The following is a 24,270-nucleotide window of genomic DNA, read 5'->3' on the forward strand; positions in this document are numbered from 1 at the left end:
GAACTTGTATTCTTCCTACCTTAACCTCCTGAGTCACTGGGATGACAGGCATGTCCCAGGGTGTGAATAGGTCTTAATGACATATCTGCTCTAACATTCCAGCTCAGTGCTTTGAATGCACAAAACCCTAAGTTCAATCCCCAGCATGAATAAATAAATAAATAAATAAATAAATAAATAAATAAATAAATAATCCAAGCTCTCTAAGCTTTTGAATGTTTTCTCTTTTATTCAACTAAGTAAGGTACAAATTTTAAATTCACTTACAACCTTTTATTTCAGTCAATAAACTTTTAAAACTCTGAGCTGTTAACATTAAAGGTAGGATCTTTGTTCAGGGAGATTTTATCAATAAGTTCAGACAGATCCAGCTTCATGGTTCTTCTGTAGTCACCTCAATATCTATTCCCACATGTATTTCTTGGATTTCTGTCTGTGTAAATTAGAAATTCAAATAGAATTTTTTGTTGTTGCTGTTTGCAGTACAACTTCTTATGGAAATACCTTTCCCCCACTGGGACTTGAGTCTAATTATAGGTCTTAGAAGCAAAGAGATGTGTTGGAGGTAGGTCCTGAAAAGAATCAGCATCCATTCTTTCTATATGTATCAGTTTCCAAAAAATGCTTTAATATATTATGCGCACAGTCTTTCAGCTGCTTGATTTTAATAAGTGGTTATAAGAAGTATCCAGTGTCAAACTTTGCATGTCTACATTAGCAGATCACATCATGGACAATTACTACTCTCTTTATTATTGGCAATAGAGTCATTAGTATCTTTGAACCTAGTCCATTCAGAGAACCAATCCAGAAAGAAAAGTTCTAGGGCAAATGGATGAAAGTCTAACCAATCACATAATATCCTCAATCTGTTCCTGTAGAACTGCTTCCAGTACCAAAATCTGCTTTAATCTGAGTTCTCCATGAAACAGAACCAACAGAAAAAAAACAGAGAGAGGGATAAGGAGTTTTCCTAAGAAGATGGTCCATCCTTTATAAAGGCGTATTTATGTCTTATGATTTAAGAGAATTTTATTTTCTGTGTTCTATTACAAGCTTGTACTGTTTATTATCTGCTATTACGCTTTGGGGCAGTATTGTGAGAAAAGAATTAAAAGAAAAATGTATTATCTGATTCCACACAAAAAACTGTATTTTGTGGGCCAACACAACTGAGGTGTCAAATTATAGAACTTCTCAATATAAAAGATTGAGAAAATAAGAATGCCTATATGTCCAGGGAAAACATATTTACGTGAGTATCTGATCAATTTGGAAAGAATCAAAGAATTATTTCTTTAATGCAGGTTGTTGTTCCAAATATATTTTTAAAAATACATTCCTAGAACAGTCATGATTTTAGGAAAATGAAAGTTTGCACAAACTTTACTACATCAATGTCCTTGTGATGGGACTTAATCTGTCTTAAAACTGTAAAGTTTACATAATTATTTTGTGTTGCGGTGAGAATAAGAAAGAATATATGTAAAATTTCTGGAATGTTTGTGCATAAACAACTTCAGTAAATAACCAGAATTTTATTTTTATCATTTTTCTGTGCATTTCTCTTTAGAGCATAAGTTGAAATTGTGATAAAACAGTCAAAAAACAAATAACAGTCTTCACTTAAACATTAGTTATATCTTATTCAGAGAGAATTTTGTAATTCACTTCCCAATATTCCCAAAGTCTCCCATGAGAGAATGTGATTTTCAAAATTTTAAGTATATAGGAAGGGTTAATGGTTACTTCAACTCACATTATCTTATACCTGAGAAAGGGAATAAGGAGGAGAAGAAAGAATCTCAAACCAGTCTTTTTTGTTTGTTTCATATTAGCAACTACATAACAAATTTTGACAAGTGGGGAATTAAAACTCATCATTAGAATGCAGCCAACTATGTATTTCATTAATGAATTTGAGGTGACATAGGGTCTAAAAGAAAGATGTTCCTTAATTTTACCCTCAACAATTTTATAAGTTTAATCTTTATTTTTTTTTATTTCCTCGTAGATTCTTTTTGCAATACAAACAACACCAGGTGCCTGTCAAATTCTTGCCAAAACAATTCTGCATGCAAAGGTTTTTCACAAGAAAGCAATTGCCATTGTTCAGACATAGCCAATAATTTGGACAAAGACTGTGACAACATGAGAGATCCTTATTTCTCCAGTCCCTGTCAAGGAAGTGTCACTTGTGTGAACACCCCAGGAAAAAGGAGCTTTCAGTGCCAATGTCCTCCTGGGTATAGTGGGATCACCTGTGAAATCACCACTGGTTCCTGTGGTGTGAACTCCTGCCAACATGGTGGTATTTGCCACCAAGACCCTGTCGACCCTGTCTGCATCTGCCCTGCTGGATACACTGGAAGATTCTGCGAAATAGATCACAATGATTGTGCTTCCAGCCCTTGCCACAATGGGGCTGTGTGCCAGGATGGCATCAATGGCTATTCCTGCTTGTGTGTCCCAGGATATCAAGGAAGGCACTGTGACTTGGAAGTGAATGAATGTGTTTCAGATCCCTGCAAGAATGGGGCTACGTGTCTCAATGAGATAGGAAGATACACTTGTATCTGTCCTCAATATTATTCTGGTAAGTGTGAAATTACATCTGCATCCCACATGATGTAATTATATTTTTCCCCTTAATTTTTTTCCTGCTTAAAAATATAACAGAAGCAAAGGTGACATTTTATGTCTCATCCAATTGTATAAGAAAATGGTCTAATTATTTTTTTATTTAATTGACTTTATTTTTTAAAATACATAACAGAGGAATGCATTACAATTCTTATTACACATCTAATTCTTGACAGGAATTAATTACTAGACAGAAATCTTCCAACACCATTGAAATGTCACTAAACCCACCAAACTAAGTGTTTGTATATTATCACTGTTACTGGTTCTAATGGAGTGTCACATTACTTAAAACCTAATTAAGCTTTTTAAATAATACTCCATTGTGTACATAGACCACATTTTTAAAAAAAATGTACATATCTGTTGGTAGATAATGAGTTTGTTCTCATATCTTGGTGATTGCAAATAGTGATGCAATTAATATGGGAATGCAAATGTCTCTTTGACATACTGATTTTATTTCCTTTTGATATATACTTAGTAGTGGGATCACTAGATCATATGATAATTCTATTTTTTATCTTTTGAAGAGTCTATATACTTTTTCCAAAAATGATCTCAGTAATTCACAATACCCCTATCACTGTGTTGGGTTCCCTTTTATTCACAACCTCCCAACAATTGTTATCTTGCATCTTTTTTATAATAGTGAATATAACACGTCGAAGGTGGTATCTCATTGGGGTTTGAATTTGTATTTCTATGATGATTAGAAATGTCATACATATGTTGGTTGCTTGTGTTCTGCCATTTGCAACAACACAAGTGAATCCAGAAACATGATGTCCTGTGAAATAAGACAGACACAAAGAGACAAATATCATATAATCTCACTAATACCTGGAATCTAAAAAAATAGAACTCACTGATATAGGGAGAAGTATAGAGATTATTAGAGAGTGGTGGTGGAGGCAGGGGATGGACAGGAAAAGAGAGATATTGATCAACTTGTATAAAGTTACAGCTGATAGGAGAAATAAGTTCTGCTATTCTGTTGCACAGTGACTATGGTCAATAGCAATGCATATTTTAAAATAAATACAAGAATTTTAAATACTCTCACCACAAAGAAATGATATTTAAGTTGAGAGATATGCCAATTAGCATAATTTGATCATTACACAGTACATACACATATCAAGCCACCACACTGTACTTCATAAATATAAATGATTTTTATCTAAATATAAAATAAAGTTTAAAAACATAACTTGGGTTCAATCTAGAATCAGTGGGCTTCCTGGGGCCTTACTGTCCAGGTCAGGACAGTTCCGGTTTCCCCATTGGTGCATATGTCTTTCACCCAATTTCATCAATCTTCCCTGTAAGGATCAAAGTCTGACGTTGAAATCCACTTGGAAGGCAGGCTATAAGTTGATGGATATCTGGTGCTAAAGTGTGATTAACAAATCCATAGTGGCAACCAGCTCTTATTTAATCTATCAGGAAAAGAAAATAATACTTTGTATTTATCTATTCTTTACAAAATGTCTATTGATATGCTTTTATCTTATTAGTAGTACAACAAGGTAACAATTCGTTACTAGGTTCATCCTGCTCATGGTCTTCACATTTAGTCTCCATCCTCTCCATCCTTTTGAATCATACAAAATTATTCACTACGGCCAATTCCTCCTGTGTTAACCATGTTATTTGCTTTGTAGTATCTTTGGATTTCCCATCTATTTATAAGGGGGGTAACTTACCCCATCTATGCCTCCTATATTTATCTGCTCACCCCCTCTACTACCTTGTCTCATGTCTCTGAGACATCACTCACATTTTAGTGCTGTTTTCCTCTTACTCTGGCCATTCTTGTAGCTCTCTGTGACTTTAGGCTTTCAATTTGCTGCCTTCTTTTAACTTTCATGCTTATTCTTTATTTTTCTTTTTTATAACATATATTAAACAATATGATGATTTCCAAAATATTCTTCAAAATTTGCATCAGAACAACATTCTCAACATCACTTTGCTAATCTTATATATGCTGGAAATATTTCTTTTGCAAAATAGACATATCCCTAGTATTATTTGCCATAACATTTGCCTATGCTTCACCTATAACAATTCTTCAAACTCTGCTGTTTTGAAATCAAAGATGTCTTCTAAATTGAGTCCATGCATTCTATTCCCAGGGCCTTAGCACAGGTCCTCTTCATCTCTTGAATGTAGTACTACTCTATAGCCAACCAAATTTTCTACATCTAGCCATTATCTTCTCCAAGTTAGTTTTTAACACCATCTTTGAAATAATCCTTCTAAATTGGATCTAAGCAAAACTTTCTGAAGAACCATGAGAGCTCTGTACTACATAGAGAATAGTTGCAGCTTCTCATTGAAAACATTCCACAGTGTGTCCCTGACATTAGGTGAAACTCTCCACACCACTCTAAAGTATTCTATTTTCTCAATTCAATCATCTTCATTTTTTCACTGAAGTAGCTCCCTTTCTCCCTGGAACATCCTTTCCCACTTTACAATATCACTCTGAAGTTCTCCTCTACTTTCGACCTTGTTCAAATATTACCCCAACTCAAGGGAACATTTCTGGATTTTCTCTCAGGGGAATAGTACTTTCACACTGCTGTGGGAGTGGTAGTCATTACTTCCACACTAGTCTACACCTCTATTAAAGAGCTTCCCACATTTCATCCTGTTTTACTGATATCTAAATGCTCTTGTCTTCTCCTACTTAACTGTTAGTTCCTAAAGGACAAAACTACTGTCATATAATTATTCTCAAGTTAATTGATTTTTTTTAGTGTCTCATACACGTGTGCCAGTTTATTAAACATACACGAAAATCTCCTTATTTATATATGTGCTATCATGTCCATTTTCTTTCCTTAGTGGTTTGGGAATTAACTTTCAGTGTTTTAAACTTTTTGATGAAAATGAGAAATAAGTTTTTAGTGTGTGTGGTGCTGGTTTGGTATTTATTTTGTTTCTTATGGTCCTTTTTAAAATATATATATCACTGTAGTTCATTAAGATAGCATCTTTTATTTCCTACGGCTATTTCAGTGTTGTGAATGGTAATTAAAAGGGAAATATATGAGATCAAATTAATGTTTTAGTTATTTAACTAAGGCATTCTGAAACAGTCTTATAATTACAAAAAAAAACTTGAAAATTTTTAAATAAATTTTAGAATTTTAATTTAATTGGATTGTAATGAATCTTTTCTGTGGTCTAGATTTAGGCATAAAGGATTTCAAGGGTGTATTCCAAATGTGACATCCAGTAAGATTCCATCAAAAGGCACTTTATCCTACAGTGAGTGCATTTATACTGTGGGTTTTATCATTTTCCTGCTGGGGCTGATAACAGTCGGTGCTCTTTTCTCACTTTAACACTTGAAGTTCACAATAAGGCTGTTTCCTTGCCAAACCCTGACATAATGATGTTTCATCCTATATGACCATATTCTTCCCTTGTTTTCTAAGAGACCAAGTAAATTTTATTATTTCAGTGTTTTCAGGTGAGATAGATAAAATTTGATTTCAAACTAGAATTTAAATGAGAAATTCATAAAGCAGTAAGAATCAGGTCTATTTATCTGGTTAAGTTTTTCAGGTTCAAAAATGTGATTGTAGGCTTACTCATCAATCCCCTACACAGTAGAATAGCCTGCATTGTGGTAGCTCATTAGTGGTTCTCAGCCCTGAATACTCATTAGCAATTACCCAGGGAGACCTGAAACACAGATGTTCAGACTCTGCCTTTGGAGAGTTAAGTTTAATTGATGATTGTCATGTACAGCTAGAGCTGGGAGACAAAAATTAAGTTCATGTGAACTTAATTTGGAAACTTTCCTTGCACTACACAATCATTTAGACACAGGAAGGTTTGTTTACTTCATCACCATCCCATGATTACCAATATTTGTGACAGCTCAGGCCAATTAGTTGGAATCCCAGAGAAGGTTGATAGAACCAAGGGAAAAGCCAAAGTTCAGATGGAAAGAAAAAGAGCATGAGCAATCAGCATGGATGCACTTGAGTGCTTCGACTCAACCTAGACCACCCCATGAATCCTGGAAACTGTATTACAATGACCTAGCCACTGTGAGCTCCATCCAAATTTAGAGTGATCATAAAGAACTTGGCTTACAGGAAAAAGCCTGTGTTCCTCTGAGCAGCAAAGCAAGAAAAGGTAATAAATTTTAAAAGACAGAGAGGTAGGAGGTGGGGAAAGAGCTGTAGCACATGGAGAGGGTTCACACTGTGTGAATTCTCCTCTCCGCAACCCATTGTGCTTTGTGAGCTGTGATTCATGAACTACAGAAATGGGCTCACAGAGAGCCATGGAAGATGCTGGTGAGAATCTGCTGTGCCTAAGCAAAAACTCCAATTGGAGCTCAAAGTAAGCACCTGCAAACTTTCTTTAATGAAAAGAATATTAGCTCTGAGCACATGACTGCCGTTAGTTAAAATTTATGCAATAAATCATTCTGTAATGGAGGTCTTCCTCAAAGTTAACCAGATTGATTAATGTGTATTTTAACCTGTTAAGATGTTTTGCAATATGAGAAAAACAGGACTGTGGAAGGCAGGAATGGACAATTGATTGTATGATGAAGCAACTCTGTAGGAAAATACATTTTTCCTTCATGATAAAATACATCTTTAGTATAAAAATGTACTTTTGGAAATAAGAGAAATATCACATTGCATTCACTTTTCATGCATAAGGAAGACCCATGTTGACCTTTCAAGTAAAAGATGCATCTCTATTTCAGAAACTAAAGTATATGAAAACATTCTTTTTATTTTTTTAAATCTATATTAGTACATGGAGAGTAGTTAGAAGGTTATTACAATGATTCAGGTGTAAAGTATTAGGACTTGGCCTGGGACAGTGAACATATACATGAAGGCAAAGATTGGCTTAAGGGAAAAAGATTCACTTAGCATTTATCAAGGCAAGAATGTTTTTAGACTCATTTTATGCTAGGAAACACTAAAGTTTCTGTTTTGGTTTAAATATGAGACATCCTCCAAAAGCTGATGTGGGATACAATGCAAGAGAGTTTGGAAACAAAAATGATTGAATTAGGAGATCCTTAACCTAATTAGTGCATTTATCTATTTTAATGATTAACTGGGTGATAACTACAAACAGGTAGTGTGTGGCTAGAGGAGGTGGATCACTGGGCGTGTGACTTTGGGGTTAATATTCTGACCCCAGTGACCGAGAGCTTTCTCTGCTTCTTGGTGGCCACATCCTAAGCCACTTTCCTCCACCACACTCTTACATCCTGATGTTCTGCTTCATCTCGGGCCCAGAGCAATGGAGTTGGCCATCTATAGACTGAGACCTCTGAAACCATGAGCCCGCAATGAACTTTTCTTCCTCTAAAATTGTTTTTGTCTGTTTTTTTGGTCATAGTAATAAAAATTCTGAACAAAACATCTCTTAGAAAGAAAGAAAGAAAGAAAGAAAGAAAGAAAGAAAGAAAGAAAGAAAGAAGATAAAAAGAAAGAAAGAAAGAAAGAAAGACTAAACCACCATTTCCAATTTAATGAACTTAAAATATAGATAGATGGCTCTCCAGTTTTAACTGCATGAAACATACTTGGGGAGCTTATCATTAAAATACATTTTTTTTAATTCAATAGATCTGACATGCCTGAAACAGGAAAAATTAATGATAGGTTTTATGTAAAGCAGCTATTTCTAGTAATAGTTCAGACATATGAGAGTTTGAATAGTCCCTCCAAAGCTCATGTGTTGGAAACTTAATCACTAATGCAATAGTATTGGGGTAATGTGGTGGTGGAAAGGTAATAAAGACAGAGCCATCATGAACAGATTAGTGCCACAATCAGAAGGGCTTTTGGGAGTGGGTTCATATCCTCTAGTCTTCTACCATGTGAGGAAGAACAGCCCTCCATTCTGGACAATGCAGCATTCAAGGCTCCATCTTGGAATCAGAGACAAGGCCCTAACCAGATACCACACCTGCTGGTGCCTAGATCTTGGACTTTCAGCCTCCAGAGCTCTGAAAAATAAAACGTCTGTTCTTTATAAATTATCCAGTCTCAGGTAAGATGAAGTGTGATGCATGGCATGGATTTTAAAAGCATTAAGAGTAAAGAAAAAATTTTTAAATTTCTTATATTCTAGAGAAAAGAGCTAGATGGGTACCAAATGAGTAAGTAATTGATAAAAGTACACAGTAGGCTGGTGTGATAACTGCAGTAGAGAAAACTAAAACAAAAAAGGGGGAAATAGCAATTTAACATTTGATATAATGATCAAAGACAGCTTCACTGGACAGTGATTTGTGAATAAAGTTATAAAGACATGAGAAAGAGATCTAGGGAAATATTTTGTGGAACAGCATTCCAGGCAGAGGAACAACAAATGCCAGAGGTTAAAGTATTTGGGAATAGCAATGAAATTGGTATGAGTAGGCGAGGAAGATAAAAGGCCAGAGAGAGAAAGGCTCAGACTGTGTGGGGCTTTGTAAACCACTGGAAGAACTGGCTTTGACTTAAGTGAGATGAGAACTTGGGGGAGAGTTTGAGACTGGAATGATTATCTTATATTTTAACAAGATCAGTCTGCTTGTTACACTGAAGATTTAAAAGAGTGGTTAGGGTAGAATTACAGGGTCCAATGGAGATAATGGCAAGCAAAGGGACTACCTAAAGGGATAGAAAAGGAAAGAGAAATATCACATTTTAACAATAACATCCCTGCCTTAAAATTTAAGATAGAAATGAACACAGAAAGATCATGGATCATGTAAACTAAAGGCAGCATGCCTTTCCCTGCATGCTCTTCATTACCCTCTGATATCCACACATAGATTATTCAGAACAGGTATGACCTTTAGAATATTTATAGCAAGAATGCAGTTTTTTGTAGTAGTTTATATGAACCATTACTTAATTAACAGTGTCTTTCATATGCACAGGTGAAGCTTATGAGTAATAACTAAGTTACATGATGCTTATTCATTTAAAATTTCCTATCAGGACCTCTTTTCATTTCAGTAATATTTCATGTTCTTCTTGAGCCTTCTCCAATAGTCCACATCCATTCTGATACATAAGTCTAAGAGGTAAAATGTAGCCAACTGATACTGACTTTATAATGGCACTTCTCAAAAACATAATTTGAACTTCAGTCAACGTGGAAATTTGAATCTGAGCTTGAAGTTCCATCTTTTCTAAATATGTTTTGATTAATTAAATCACTTGAAGGCTTCCATGGAAAATCATCTGGATAATTTAAAAAAACATCCATGAAAAACAATGTGGGAAAAATAAAACTATATTTTATCAAAGGAAAATGGTTGCTTTTGTATATGATCTTAATTATGAAATTGATTGTTCTTGAGGTGTGGTATTAAGAAAATAAGATATTTGTTCAGAACTAGAACATTTTAAAATAGTCTCTATGAAGAAATGAAGTTTAGGGCTTTTGAAAAATATTTGTTGAATGAATGCACAAAATAAGAAATTGTAGTTGCTCAGCAAATATTTATTCCTGCAATGCTCTGATCATTGCGCCAGACCTCGGAGACATAAAGATAACTAAGACAAAACATGTCTTGACATAGTGTTCACAGTTTATTCAGGAAGCAGGCATGTAAATGAAACTTACAGTCTGTCTCAGAATTTAATTATATTTCTTTTTAAATTTTATTTGTGCTGAGGAAGCACAAATAAAAGAGGCAGTAACATTGCTTGGGTTAGGAAATGCTTCATAGAAAAACTGGCCTATGACTTGAACAAAATCTCATGTTTTTCAGGAGAGAAAACTGAAACTTTTGTCCTCTGGCTACATTAGTTGTTGTTGGTATTATTACTGCTTAAATAACATGTTGAATATGAAGGGAGAAGAACTGCAGAAATGTTTTGGAAAGAGGTTGCTGTGGTCTGAATGTTTGTGTCTGCACACACAAAATTTGAATGTCGACATTCTAACTTCCAGAGTGAGGTGTAAGGAGGTGCTTAGGTCATGGGGGTGGGTCCCTCAGGAATGTCATGAGTGCCTTTTTGCAAGAGACCTCAGAGAAAGCCTGTGCTCCTTCCAGCTTCAACTCAAGGTACTGTCCAGGAGCTGAACAACCAGTTTTCTTTCTGACATGCTCCTGCTGTTTCTCTTAGTGCCTTTCCGTCTATCTGCAGGGTGTGTGTGCAGATCTAAATGTGAAGGGGATGAGTAGAGAAATATATAGTGATTTGAAAAACAGATGCAGTGTGGAAAAGAGTGGAATTTGGAAGAAGACAGGTATTACAGGCATTGAACATTGGCATATTCAATATAAAATGTAAATATTGTAATTTTCCCATAGTCTTCCCAAGAAACTTGGAAAATTAAAAAAAGATTTAAAGCATTCATAAAAATAGTGCTTTCTTTTTTTTTCAAACAGCATCTTAGAGACTCTGAAATGGATCAGTTTGACTTCTTAAACTTGGCATATAATATTAATATATATATATATATATATATATATATATATATATATATATATATATATATATAATCTTCCTAGAATTATAAAAAAGTAAATACACACATAACACACACATGTATGTAGACACACATACAAAATAGATTGGGAAAGTCATACCCTTTAACTTAGGAAAACAATAATATCAATGAAATGACATCTCAGTACATGCTATGACATGTGTGAGGGGAGTAAAGGGGAAGAATGGCATATACATGCATTTAGAGAAACATGGTTGGAGAAGAAGACTAAAGAATGCATACAGAGGAAAGAGGAGAAACAGTTCTCCAAATAGACAGCTGAACTCCAGAAAGAACCATTAAATACAAGGAGGTCTGAGAACCCCCTCCCTATGCTCTGCCCCAGGATTCTCAAAGGGGAGACATTCTTTCTTTTCCTTTCCAGAACTAGTTTCAGCCTCCACGAATACTTTGGAAAGATAGATTGTAGCAGTCACGAACATCCCTCAACTTTTGGTGATAAAGGAGTATGCAAAAAGACATGACACAGTAAAGATTAGAAAAACCACCAGAAAGTGTTTAATATTGAAACCTGAGGTTGTTCCAGTTTTGACTCTCAGTGAAAACAAAAGTGGTAGAAACAAAAGGATCTCATTAGTTGCAATAACATACAATAAAAATAGGTAAGTAAAATAATGATGAAATAATAAACTATTAATTGTTATAAGTATTAATGGGATAAGCATAAAATAACAAAAAATTAGTTTTCTTTTTTGATTATAGAACTTTATTATTTATTCAGTTTGCCTAGATACGGATCATATAAAGTAACTACTATCATCTATTATTTTATTACTTTTTAACGTGTTCTTTTTAGATATACATGACAGTAGAGTATATTTTGACATATTATACATACGTGGAGTATAACTTATTTTAATTAGGACCCCATTCTTGTAGTTGTACATGATGTGGAGTTTCACATCTATTCATATGGGAAAGAAAGTTAAGTCTGATTCATTCTACTGTCTCTCCTATTCCCATCCCCCTTCTCTTCCCTTTATTCCCCTTTGTCTAATCCAATGAACTTCTATTTTTCCCTCTCCTCAATTATTATGTGTCACCATCACATCCACATATTAGAGAGAATAGTCAGCCTTTAGTTTTTCAGGACTGGCTTGTTTCACTTAGCATGATATTTTCCAGTTCCTTCCAGTTACCAGCAAATGTCATAATTTCATTCTTCATTAAGGCTGAGTAATATTCCATTGTGTATATATACCACATTTTCTTTATCCATTCATTTGTTGAAGGAAATCTAGGTTGGTTCCATAGCTTAGCTATTGTGAATTGAGCTGCTATAAACATTGGTGTGGCTGCATCCCTGTAATATGCTGTTTTTAAGTCCTTCGGGTGGATATGTACTGAGGAATGGGGTAACTGAATAAAGTGGTGGTTCCATTCTAAGTTTCTTGAGGAATCCCCATAATGCTTTCCATAGTGGTTGCACCAAATTGCATTCCAACCAACAATGTATGAGTGAACTTTCCCCCCACATCCATGCCAACATTTATTGTTACTTGTATTCTTGATAATTGCCATTCTGATTGGAGTGAGATGGAATCTCAGTGTGGTTTTAATTTGCATTTCTCTAATTGCTAGAGTTGTTGAACATTTTTTCATGTATTTATTGACTGATTGTATTTCGTCTTCTATGAAGTGCCTATTCAGTTCCTTTGTCCCTTTATTGATTGGGTCTTTTTGGGGTGGCAAAGATTTTTCTCCCATTCTATAGGCTCTCTTACACTCTACAGGCTTTCTCTTCATGTTCTTGATTGTCTTCTTTGCTATCAAGAGGCTTTTTAGTCTGGTACCATCCCATTTATTGATTCTTGATTTTACTTCTTGTGCTTCAAGAGCCTTATTGAGGAAATTGGTTCCCGAGATGGCATGATAAAGAATTGGGCCTACATTTTCTTCTAGTAGATGCAGGGTCTCTGGTCTAATGCCTAAGTCCTTGATCTACTTTAATTTGAAATAAATCAATTTTATTACTTCATCAGATTTAATACATTAGGGATGTCACCTAGGTTTCCTATATCCCTAAGAAAGAAAAATGATGCAACTAAAATATAATAAGATTAAGACATTGTTGACTATAAAGTGCATTCTGGTTTTAGAGATATTAAAAGTGAGGAATATTAGAAGTGACAAAATTCAGCACCAAGAGAATTCTGAGCTTATAAAGTCAGCTTTTAAATGGATTATTTTTAAGACAGCATTTTGTTTATTTTTGGTATCTGTAAGAAATCTTATTGGCTAAAATCCCAAAGGTGTTACTAATGGAAATAAATTGCCTTAATTTCCCATAACATCTTGGTAAAGGTTACTATGATTATCTTACCTTATGAATCACAGCATGAAGTCACCCAACCTCTCCTTGTTTTCTAGGATATTAAAAAGACTGTAACTATGGTATGTAGGAGGAGAATCTACTGCATAAGTATGACTGCAATGAAAACTGAATGCTGCATTTCCTCTTTGGCCTGATATTTGTGTCACAGACTTGCACTGAAACTGTTATAATTGATGTATGTAAAGAACCCAGAAACAGTGAGCATAATTCTTATTCAAAAGAAAGATAATATGCATAGAGGCCTCTTAGAGTAGCAACTATATTAGGTGGAATTTGAAATTTAAGAAGATAACTCAAAGGCAGAGTTCAATTATTCCCAGAGCATGGATTTTGCAGATAATAGAAAGGTATACAGTGGTTTATCAATGTCATGTTGCTGTGCTACACACTCGGCCACTGTAATGAGGACAGCATCAGGGACCAGACCTGCTCCAGACTGATAGCATATAACACACACTATCTTGTGGCACAAAGTGTTAACATCGATCTCTAATTGCCAAAAGGTACATATTGAAGGACAAAAATGTCTAAATGCTTATCAGAAGTTTAGGACACAATCATTCAGAAACAATGATTTGTTTTAAATGTTTGACAAAGCAATCAATTTGATTTCAAGTCTTTTGATTTAGAGGGTGCCCAGGCTTGCAGAGGCATTGAGAAGCTCTGTCCTGGTATATCAGCTTGTCTTCCAGGAAAAATGGTAGATTATTCCCTTGCTGTGATAATCCTAGTTTTCATTCAAATTCAATAAGCATCTTCCGTGTTCAAGAATATGTGCTAAATGCTACAGATATGATCGTTAAAGAATAAAGATTGACTCCAAAGTGCTTAGCATTTATAGATAAAATGGACAAAAAAGCAACTGTAGTACAATAATATAGACGTTTCTATCGTAGGAAATTTTGAGAGTACAGTGGAGGAACATCAGTGCCAAATAGAAGCCATTAAGTACTCATGTCATACTCAAACTCAATCTCTGGAAACTAATTGGACTGGTTTGGAGAAGTAGGGAACAAGGAGTGGGCATCACAAGTCAGGGGGCCTCTGTGATCCGCAAGAGGCACAAGAGACAGGGGAGATGCAAGCACCTGGTGTGGATGACACTGGCTAGTTCTCATCTTTGAGAAGTTCCTACTACATTACAAGGCAATTGTGCCTTATTCTGGAGATGCTGGAAGGGGAGCTATATAAAAATTTTAAGCAGACATCAATATCCTCAGATTTGTCTTTCTATAGAAGTGTACTATATAGAAGTACCGAGAGTGATTTCAAAGAGGGAAGCCAGTAGTAGTGAGACCAGTGAGAGATGCTGAGGGTCAGTAAGGTCTTGGCAAATGATCATGACCCCAAATGCTATGGCACAAGTTTCAATTTTTACTGAAATAAATTTAATTTTTAAACTCTCTTTATTCTAAAAAACAATCAAATTTAATGTGCTGGCATCCTTTTTATCTTGGCTGATGGTAGACTCTGTAAATGGTAGATGGTGACAGAACAGCCTACTGCCATTTCTTTTAAGAAAAAAGGGCAAAACCAATCAAACTACTTCTGAGCTATTTGAAAATCCCTCAGTAACATTTCAATACATAATTTATTATCCTGGATTATAGGCACAGAAATAAAAATGAGAAATATGGATATACCTCCTTTGGTGTCTTTTAAAGCCTGTGAATTTGATTATTGTGTACATCAAATACCAGTTGAAAGATTTAGTAAGACAGGTTTTATCTTAATATCACTTCTACTTTTGTAAATCTTAAACTATTTAGCAAGTAATCACCTACGATTTGGGAGAAGGGATAAATACTGATTTCTTGTAACAATACTACGTTGAAATGAGTAGGTTCTCATGATGCCGCTAATTATATTAAATCACAATTTAATTTTATATTTAAAAGTTGTATTTTACAACAACAACATAATAGGAAAATATGTAGAATGTCTATGAAAAAAAGGAGCACTTAAGCAAATAATTGTAAAACATATTTGTAGGATAGGTTTTTGTGGACAGACAAGTCTTTTTTTCTTTTTCTCTAGCAAATACTTAGTATGCACCAGTTATTGTTATAAACACTTCAGAATACATTTAATTACAATAATAATCCTATGGTTTGGTTACAAAGATTTTTCCCATTTTTGAAAGAAGGAAACTTAAATATGGGAAGGTTAAGAAACTTACCCAATGTTCCACAGCTAATAATTGGCTGTGCTGATTTCAATCAAAGCTATCTGGTTTGAAGTCCCAGCTTTCATCCATTATTCTAGATGAGACCTAACTAAACTTTTTGAAAATAATGGAAAAAAAAAACATTGACCAGTCCAATTTAGGCTTCCAATAAAAGTGTCATTTATAATAACTTTGTTCTAAAAATGACTTATTTGTTTCCACAGACTAAAAACCCACAAGCTGTTGTATGCAGTAATTTGTAAGTAACAGCTTCTCTGCTGTGTGCAACTTCCCACAAGCACACCAAAGTTAATATCAATTAGGATTAAGGAAGAAAATTATTTTGGGTAACATAATATTTGACAAGTGCTTTAGTAAATAAAGCATCGCTAAATAGCTAAAATATTTTCACTTTGCTAAAACTTTTCTGTTTTTCTGTGCTAATTTTTTTAAAGCTGTTAACTATGAATTGGAAATTGATGAATGTTGGTCCCAGCCCTGTCTAAATGGTGCAACTTGTCTGGATGCTCTGGGAGCGTATTTCTGTGACTGTGCCCCCAGGTTTCTAGGGGATCACTGTGAGCTCAACTTTGATGACTGTGCGAGTCAGCCATGTCTCCATGGAGGGCTGTGTGTGGCTGGAGGAAACAGGTATGTCTGCTGCTATAGCTGGGCAAATGGCTTAGAGAGATGGAGAACTATTGTACCACTCTGGTCAATTTGAAGATCTCATGCCCTCAGCTTAAAGATTTTACATTGGATTATACTTTCTATGATAAAAATTGTAGTATTCAGATTTTATGAAAACATGTGTTTGTTGGAGGTCGTTTTGTTCCTGAGCAAGGAGCTTTCAAATTCACTCTTGTTATCGTTTGAAATTGCTTATGCTAAGGAAAAGGAACAAATTTTCAATTCCTGGAAGTAAACCTGTCATAAATAGGGAAAATATAAAAACTAAGCTAGGAATAATTAAAAATGTGAATGTGAGATTTATATGACACAATAACTTTTAATAGCATTGCACTTAAAATCATCTTGTTTGATCTATCAACAGAACAAGATGAACATTTATGTTCTCATATTACACAAAGAAATCTAAAGTGCATGGAAGTTAGAAGATTCACACAGAATCCAGTTTCCCTTTCGTTAGTAATGAGACATAATTTATTCCAAATCTAATTTCAAAGTAAATGACACTCAAAGGGAAAATGATAGAAGACATAGGTGTTTCAAATATATTTATCAAAATAATAGGATTTCAAAAACAATGTTGTATTCTCATAGCTATTCCTTCCTCAATCCTCCACTTATCTAGGTGTAAAAAACTCATTTTATATAGTACTAAATTATATATATATATATATATATATATATATATATATATATATATATATATATATATATATATAATTGCTAATGGCAATTGAATACAAGGGGCTCTTAACCACAAAACCAAATCTCTAGCTTTTTTTTAAATTCTGACACAGGGTTTCACTAAGTTGCTTAGGTCCTCACTAAGTTGCTGAGGATGGCCTTGAATTTGCTATCCTCCTACCTCAGCTTCTCAAGTACCCAGTATTATAGATAGGCATCACCATGCCCAGCTTATAATACTAAATTTTTAAATGATCTTGCCTAAATTAAAATTATCATCTTAATAAAGTTAGTAACCTTCCCCACTAGATTTGTATTTGTGTATTAGATATTCTCACTCAATCAATCAATGAAATAGCAATATTAAAATATTCTTGCAACCCAAAAGAGAGAGAGAGAAAGAGAGAATATTACAAGTCACAATGTATTTAATGAGGACTTTTTCCTGAGTTTTTCATTATTTATTGTTTTATTTTTATAAGGGAAAAATAATTCTCTATTGCCTTAAAAAATATTAACGATTTTTCTTAATACTATTTAATAGTAATTTACTCAGTACTCTTTATGTGTACACTTAGTTATCACAATACTCCTATGGCATAAGTATCTTCAACTTATGGATGAAACTTAAGTATTTATAGTTTCCAAATAACTTTGCATGAATAATTTTTAAAAAGATAACAATAAGACATCACTCAGGTCTAGAGAGATAATTCCCTCAGAGTTTTTGAGATAAGTATAAAGACTGTATCATGGGTCTCAGGTTGATGAAAAAATAAAAAGACAGAATAAAGATATTTGATTTCAGTATGACTAAGAAATGACATGAAAATTTTATTTACTCTCCAGATACAGCTGTAACTGCACAGTTAGTGGATTCACAGGGACACACTGTGAAACCTTGATGCCTCTTTGTTGGTCAAAACCTTGTCACCATAATGCTACCTGTGAGGACAGTGTTGACAATTACATTTGTCACTGCTGGCCTGGTAAGTGACAAAATACCTTCCACCAGTTTTTTTTTTTCTCTTAGCATAGAAAAAAATGCCTATGAAATGAAACTAAAAATTGTTATTGTTAAATGTTGTAAGTGAAATTTTTCTTCTAGTTGTATTCTTCAGGGCTCATACATATTTACTGCTATACTACACATTATCCAAAGTGGGTGACTAAATTGTCCAAAGATTAGAACCCTCTAGAAAAAGCAGAGGGGGAGAAAATCAATGGAAAGATTCAATTCAGCATGGTTTTCATAGAGAAAGTTTCACTAGAAGATGATTTATTTTCTTTTAGGACTTTCTTTTAGACATCAGGAATATATAGGAACCTGTCAAACAATGTTAAAATACTAGAAGCTTGTTTTATACAGAATTGAAATGGTCAACCTCATAATGAACATGTGTCAGAAATTTCCTCAATCGCCATGTGACTTTGGACAAATTACTTAACTGATCTGAGCCTCAGTTTCCTCATTTTATAAAAATGGAGGTGCTGGTAATAATATCCACTTCATAGAGTTGTTTTGGAGAGAAATGCAGTAATGTATACAAAGCTCCTGTCTGAGCCTCTACCGTAAAAGACACAAAATAAATGTTAACTAGATAACAAAATTAGGTTAACCATTCTAGGTCCTATGGCTAGCACCTAGTGGCCCATTGCTTACTTAAGGAAAGAACAAAGAATGGAAGAAGGAAAGAAATATGAAAGAGTGACACACACAGGAGAGAACATATTCAATTGTGGACTTTGAGTAATTGCTCACAATGTTGGCTTAGGGAGGGCTGGTGGTACAGAGAAGCTGGGAATAAGGTTGAAGCCAGATGACAAAGCCACTTGCAAATAATGGGGCAGGGAAGTTATGTAATCTGTGAATTTAAAAAGAGCCCTCTGGCAGCCTAGTGAAGTTGTTTGGAGGAAATACAACTACAGGCCAGGAATTAGTGAGAGGACTGGGCAGGAGTTTAAACAGAGCTGAGTCTGTTTGCTAGAACAGAGAACAGTGGTGAGGTGAAGATGAGGGACTGGATGGGCAGGAAGTCATGCAGGAGGTTAAACGATGGGCAGATTTAGGACAGTTCTGCCTTTGAGTTTCTCTTAGGTCACTTGCATGGATGGCAGTTTGGACTAGATAGACAATTCAGAACATCTTTGTACCCTATTCTCACTGCTGTATATAAAGAAAAGATTGAGTACCACAAACTAATCTAAGAAAAGATCATTCCTTTGGATCATGAAACACTGCCACAGACTGCAATGGCAAGAATCTACTGTGATAATTACCTAGAGTCCTCATTTCAAAAGTAATTAATTATGAGGAGTGTCAGTCACCTTAAATGCTTACCTTAGAAGTTTTCTTGATACCCACATGAGATTGGATGTTTTAAAACAAACCAACCTTATATAGGAACCCTGGGGGCTTGATTTGGTATTAGATTGCTTCTTTGCACATAGTTCTATCGAAAAACTTGTTTAAACTATTGAATGTAGTCTTGACTGAAGGAGTCTATTTATATCTGTGGTTAAACACAATAGAAAATAAAATCCCTACAGGACCTCAGTGGTGGAGGCAGGAATGGCAAAACTATAAATCAGAAGCTTCTGAATGTTCAAGTTGGGAATAAGATAATGCATGAGCTGGAAAAGCAGAAAAGGATTTATGATGAGTCTAAATTACTTCCTAAGCTGGCCTATGTACGGGTCTTGAGTCTTAGAATGAAAAGGAAATTGAAAATAGTTCATAATCCACTGAAGCACAACAAATAACAGTTTATAAAAACTTGCTGTGAAAACTATCATTTACTGAATATTTGTATATCCTTAAGTATGAAATCAATTATTTTGAAAGTAGACATTTAAATTTAAAAGATTCTGAGGACTCTTTAGCAGGAGCGTCACAATAAGGGATTGTGAGATCATGATCTCACATGTTCTTTTAGTTTCTTTTCTCACTATGTTTCTTCTTCAGATAGCTGAGAAAGGATCCGAGGGTCACATGTGACATATATATTACGCTGTTGAGCAATAGAATTTATGTTGTGGTTATTATTTGACACATGACCCCATTCAGGGTTTTACTAAAGTTTCAAAATGAGCAATCCCATTAGCTTCTCATCATTTGCTCAATAGTAGTCCATTCTCTGGTTTATGTAGTAAACCAGAATTATAATCTAAATTCTTATTTTCAATGATTAATTGGTACTGTTTTATGCTTTTTCAGGCATCGGTTAAAATCCACTGTTTACATCTTGCTCAGCATTGGAAGAGTAAATAAACTAAGTACAGTCTCTGTTGTGGTAGAGTATATAGTTGGTTGAGAAAGGCAGCCATATATACAAATAAATACATAACTAAAGATTATTAAAGGAGCAACAAAAGAAAAGGATTTAGTGATATGAAAAAAAAAAAAAAACACAGGAACTTATTTAGATCTGTCCATGAGGGCAAGTTATTCTGTGAAAGTAATACAAGACAAAGTCTGAAAATTGGGTAAGAGTTGGCCACACAAAGGCTTGGAGAAAAATTTTCTAGAGGAGAGAAGAACATCGTTATGAAGGCCATAGGGTAGAAGACATTCCCTGGGAGGAAGGAGGAGAATGGGATTAGGTAGAAATAGTAAAATGGAAAGGGTTCAGGTGATAAGTGCATTCTTAGATCATAGTAAGGATTTTGATTTTATCCTATGTGAAATGGGAAGTCATTGTATAATTTTAAAGTAAAAAAATACTGTAACTTATAAATTTTATAATTTTTAATTATAAATTTTGTTTTAAAATCATATTTCTCAGCAGACTTAAGTGACATTATAGAGGCTTTTAGGTGTATGGTAGGTTTAATCATATTCCTTTAAGAACTTTATACAGCTGTCTTGCTGTCTTGCAAAATAGCTGATATTATTTTATTATTCATCAGCATTATATTAGCATTCCAGTAAATTTTTATTTGGGAATTAGCACAACACATAACATATAAGTACTTGAAAATCAATAAGAAAACCAGCCTAAAAATTAGGAAAAAGATATGTAATGTTACTTGAGTCAATAAACAACCAAAAAAATGTTAAATTCAATAGTAACTGAGAAAAATGTAAACTAAAGTAAGATATTATTTTTGTCCAATTTACTAATGACAAATTTTATATTTGCTGATAACTATGTTTCCAAGGGTTTGGAGTTCTATATGTATGTATCCATCTACTTGCTAGTTGGTAACAGGTAAGTGGTACAACTACTCTAGAAGCATTTGTCAATCTGTACTTAAATAAAATTGTACACAGCTTATGACCTAGAATTTCTGCTTTTAGGCCTAAACCGTAGAATTTTGCTTAAACACTTACACATATGTCATATGTAATGATATTCATTGAAAATTTTTAATAGTAAAAACTGCATTAAAACCAATAAAAGGATGATTGTGGCACATTCACGTTTTGGAGTAGTCGGAAATAGTTTAAAACTATGAGTTAGATCTCTCTTACTAACATGGATTCTGCAAGGGAATGAAAACGCAAGTTTCTGAATATAGTACAATTGAGCTTGGTTAAAACATACGCACCCACACAATAGAACTATATATATATATATATAAAATTTACTTTTCTTTCTCACTGAATATTAGGAAATAACTATTTAACCTACTTTTGAGATTTAAAATAATAATTTGGGGTTGCCTATGTGGATACTTCTGATTTTTAAGTAATTCTCTATAAAATTTTTTTCTTGATAAACACACATCAATTAGAATATTTGTTAAATTCAAGTAAATGGTATTTTATTCATTTTATTAAATGTTCAGGTTAAATCAAGATTACCCTGAAGTCCCATTTTATTTCAGGCTTTATTAATCAAATCTTTTAAAAAAAAATTGGCCAAATTAAGCAAGTTGCTACTGATATTTATTTCCATGTAAACCTCCTCTTACCCGATTCCCCTGGCTAGCTCTTTGAGCACTGGCAACTTGCTAATTGGCGCAGGCACAGTGGCCAGCCTCTTTTCAGGCATATGCTCTATGATTTAAGAGCTTTGACTCAGCGGCTTCTCTGAACTTTCATCCTGCAGGATACACAGGTGCCCAGTGTGAGATGGACATCAACGAATGCGAAAGTAACCCCTGCCAGTCTGATGGGGAATGCATAGAGCTGTCCTCAGAGAAAAAATATGGTCGTATTGCTGGGCTGCCTTCTTCGTTCAGCTACCTTGAAGCCTCGGGCTATGTTTGTGTCTGTCAGCCTGGATTCACAGGTGAGGTCAAGGAGACAGGAAATGACTTTCTTCACTTGATGGCAGACTATGGATTTAACCAAATGGTGTATTAGCAGTAAAACCTGTGCTACATAAACTGTGTTGCTATGGTGCAAAGGGTCCCCCTTGTGGGCTTCAGAAGAATCTTGGCTCACATCTCATAATTCCTCTCTGCAGGAGGAAAATGTTAACAATAGGAACAGAGGAAGTGTATAAAAAGGTAAATATTTTCATACACTTACTGGGAATTTCAATATATCACAAATTATTTACCTTGAAAAGCAAAAGTATTGGTATATTTTGTTATTAATTTTCATGTTAAATTTTATGTGTTATTTGAATTTGGTAACAAAGTCACGGTACTTATTTCTACTTATATTGAGACCAATTATCTAGTTTCAAGTAATATTTTGCAACTATTCTATAGCTAAAGTCATTTTATACATCAAATTTAAATTTATGCTCTATCTTTATTTATTCATACTCTAAAACTCAGAGGTTTCTAATGGACAATTGTGTTTGGGTCTGCTTAATGTTCTGAAAATTTTCAGAATTTTCGATACAGTCCTCAATTTGTTAATAAGCAGCAATTATCCACAATTGCATAGATATCGGTGAGAAAATAAATTATAATTTAGATTTCTACCTTATTTTTTTTTCTCAATAGGTTAGTGAGAGACACTTCAGGAAAATATTTTAGTTTTTTGGGGGGATTTCTGAGAAAAGTAATAAGGGATGAGTGAAATGGGTGTGTTACTCTATTTACACCTGGGATTTTCTTTTAATATTTCAGCTTTGAAGATTAATGAATTTGTTTTACGGTAGTGTTTGTGTAAGGTTGCTGAAGAAAATGCTTATTTGCTCATGTGCTGTCCTCTTTATGAGAACACATAGAAGAAGACCTCTCCAGTTTCAATATCAGGATAAATGGTATTTTCCTTCCACACCTTTTACCTTACATTTTAAAGGCATGCAAACAAAATTTGATAAATGACAAACATGAAATAAATTTTGTAATGCATATTTCCCAATAATGTAGGCTGCTACAAATAACGATGATGTAGCTAGATGTCTAAAACATGTTTCTATAGAGGCATAAATGTCTTTCTGTTATATATTAATCTCACCCCTAGGAATATTTCAATTTCCTGTTTCTGTTTCTTAATGTTGTCTCCTTTTTTTCTTCTTTCTTTCCAAGTTATTTGATTTTGGTACAGTGTATGCATTTTTGTTTTTGGTTAAATCTTTCTTGGAATAAGGTAGGGGTGACTATAATTTGTTTCTAAAATATTTGGTTTAGGTATAGAGAGGGGATTCTATCACAGCAGAGGATATGGTTAATATTGCCTTATCAGATAAAAGGGCACAGATGACCAACAGATTCAAACAGAACAGGCAGTAGAATATGCTAGAAAAGTGTGTTGGACTTGTTTTCTGAAGGGCTGTCAAAAATGATTAAATGAATTAAGAGATTCTGATTGACCACATCTCTGTGGCTTAGTGAAATTGTTTATTTTCACACATGTGAATTCCAAAAACATGAGTTCCTATCATCAGTTGCCTTCCAACGGTGATTCAGCGTCACAGCCTCTTCTCTTTTTTCCCTCCCTTTTCAAACTCAACTTCTGAGTTGATTGTCGTCTTTTGCAGCAAGTTGTTGGAGAAGGAAGGAAAGTAGAATATGAAACCTGGAGGTTTTACAAGTGGAGCCCCATGAGTAATGGGACTCTTCTACTCACCTTCCATTGATTAAAATTTAGTCATACAACCACATTTTACTGTAGAGAATACTGAAAAATCTAGTCTTACCTAAAATAAAAAGAAAACAAATTTCATGAACATGAATTTCATGTACTGTTCATTCCATGAATCCTCTAAGTATTCTCCTACTTACTTACTACATAATGATATATATATTAATATGTTAATGATATGTATATGTCATTACTAATATATGTGTATACTAATATACATACACATAAAGATATGTATACTCA

At 34.2% G+C, this 24,270-nt stretch overlaps 1 protein-coding gene across 1 annotated transcript; it reads left to right on the plus strand.

Annotated features, from left to right (window-relative positions):
- Positions 1 to 50: 50 nt before the first annotated feature.
- On the plus strand, positions 51 to 22,494 carry LOC143386559 (uncharacterized). The gene is made up of 6 exons (XM_077108398.1): positions 51 to 60; positions 2,015 to 2,596; positions 16,118 to 16,313; positions 17,886 to 18,025; positions 22,091 to 22,273; positions 22,451 to 22,494. Exons 1-6 carry the CDS (start codon positions 51 to 53, stop codon positions 22,462 to 22,464), a joined length of 1,125 nt encoding a protein of 374 aa, XP_076964513.1. The 3' UTR covers positions 22,465 to 22,494.
- The last annotated feature ends 1,776 nt before the right edge of the window (positions 22,495 to 24,270 follow it).

The sequence above is a fragment of the Callospermophilus lateralis genome, unplaced genomic scaffold, assembly GCF_048772815.1.
Source record: "Callospermophilus lateralis isolate mCalLat2 unplaced genomic scaffold, mCalLat2.hap1 Scaffold_66, whole genome shotgun sequence".
In the NCBI taxonomy this organism is placed as follows: Eukaryota; Metazoa; Chordata; class Mammalia; order Rodentia; family Sciuridae; genus Callospermophilus; species Callospermophilus lateralis.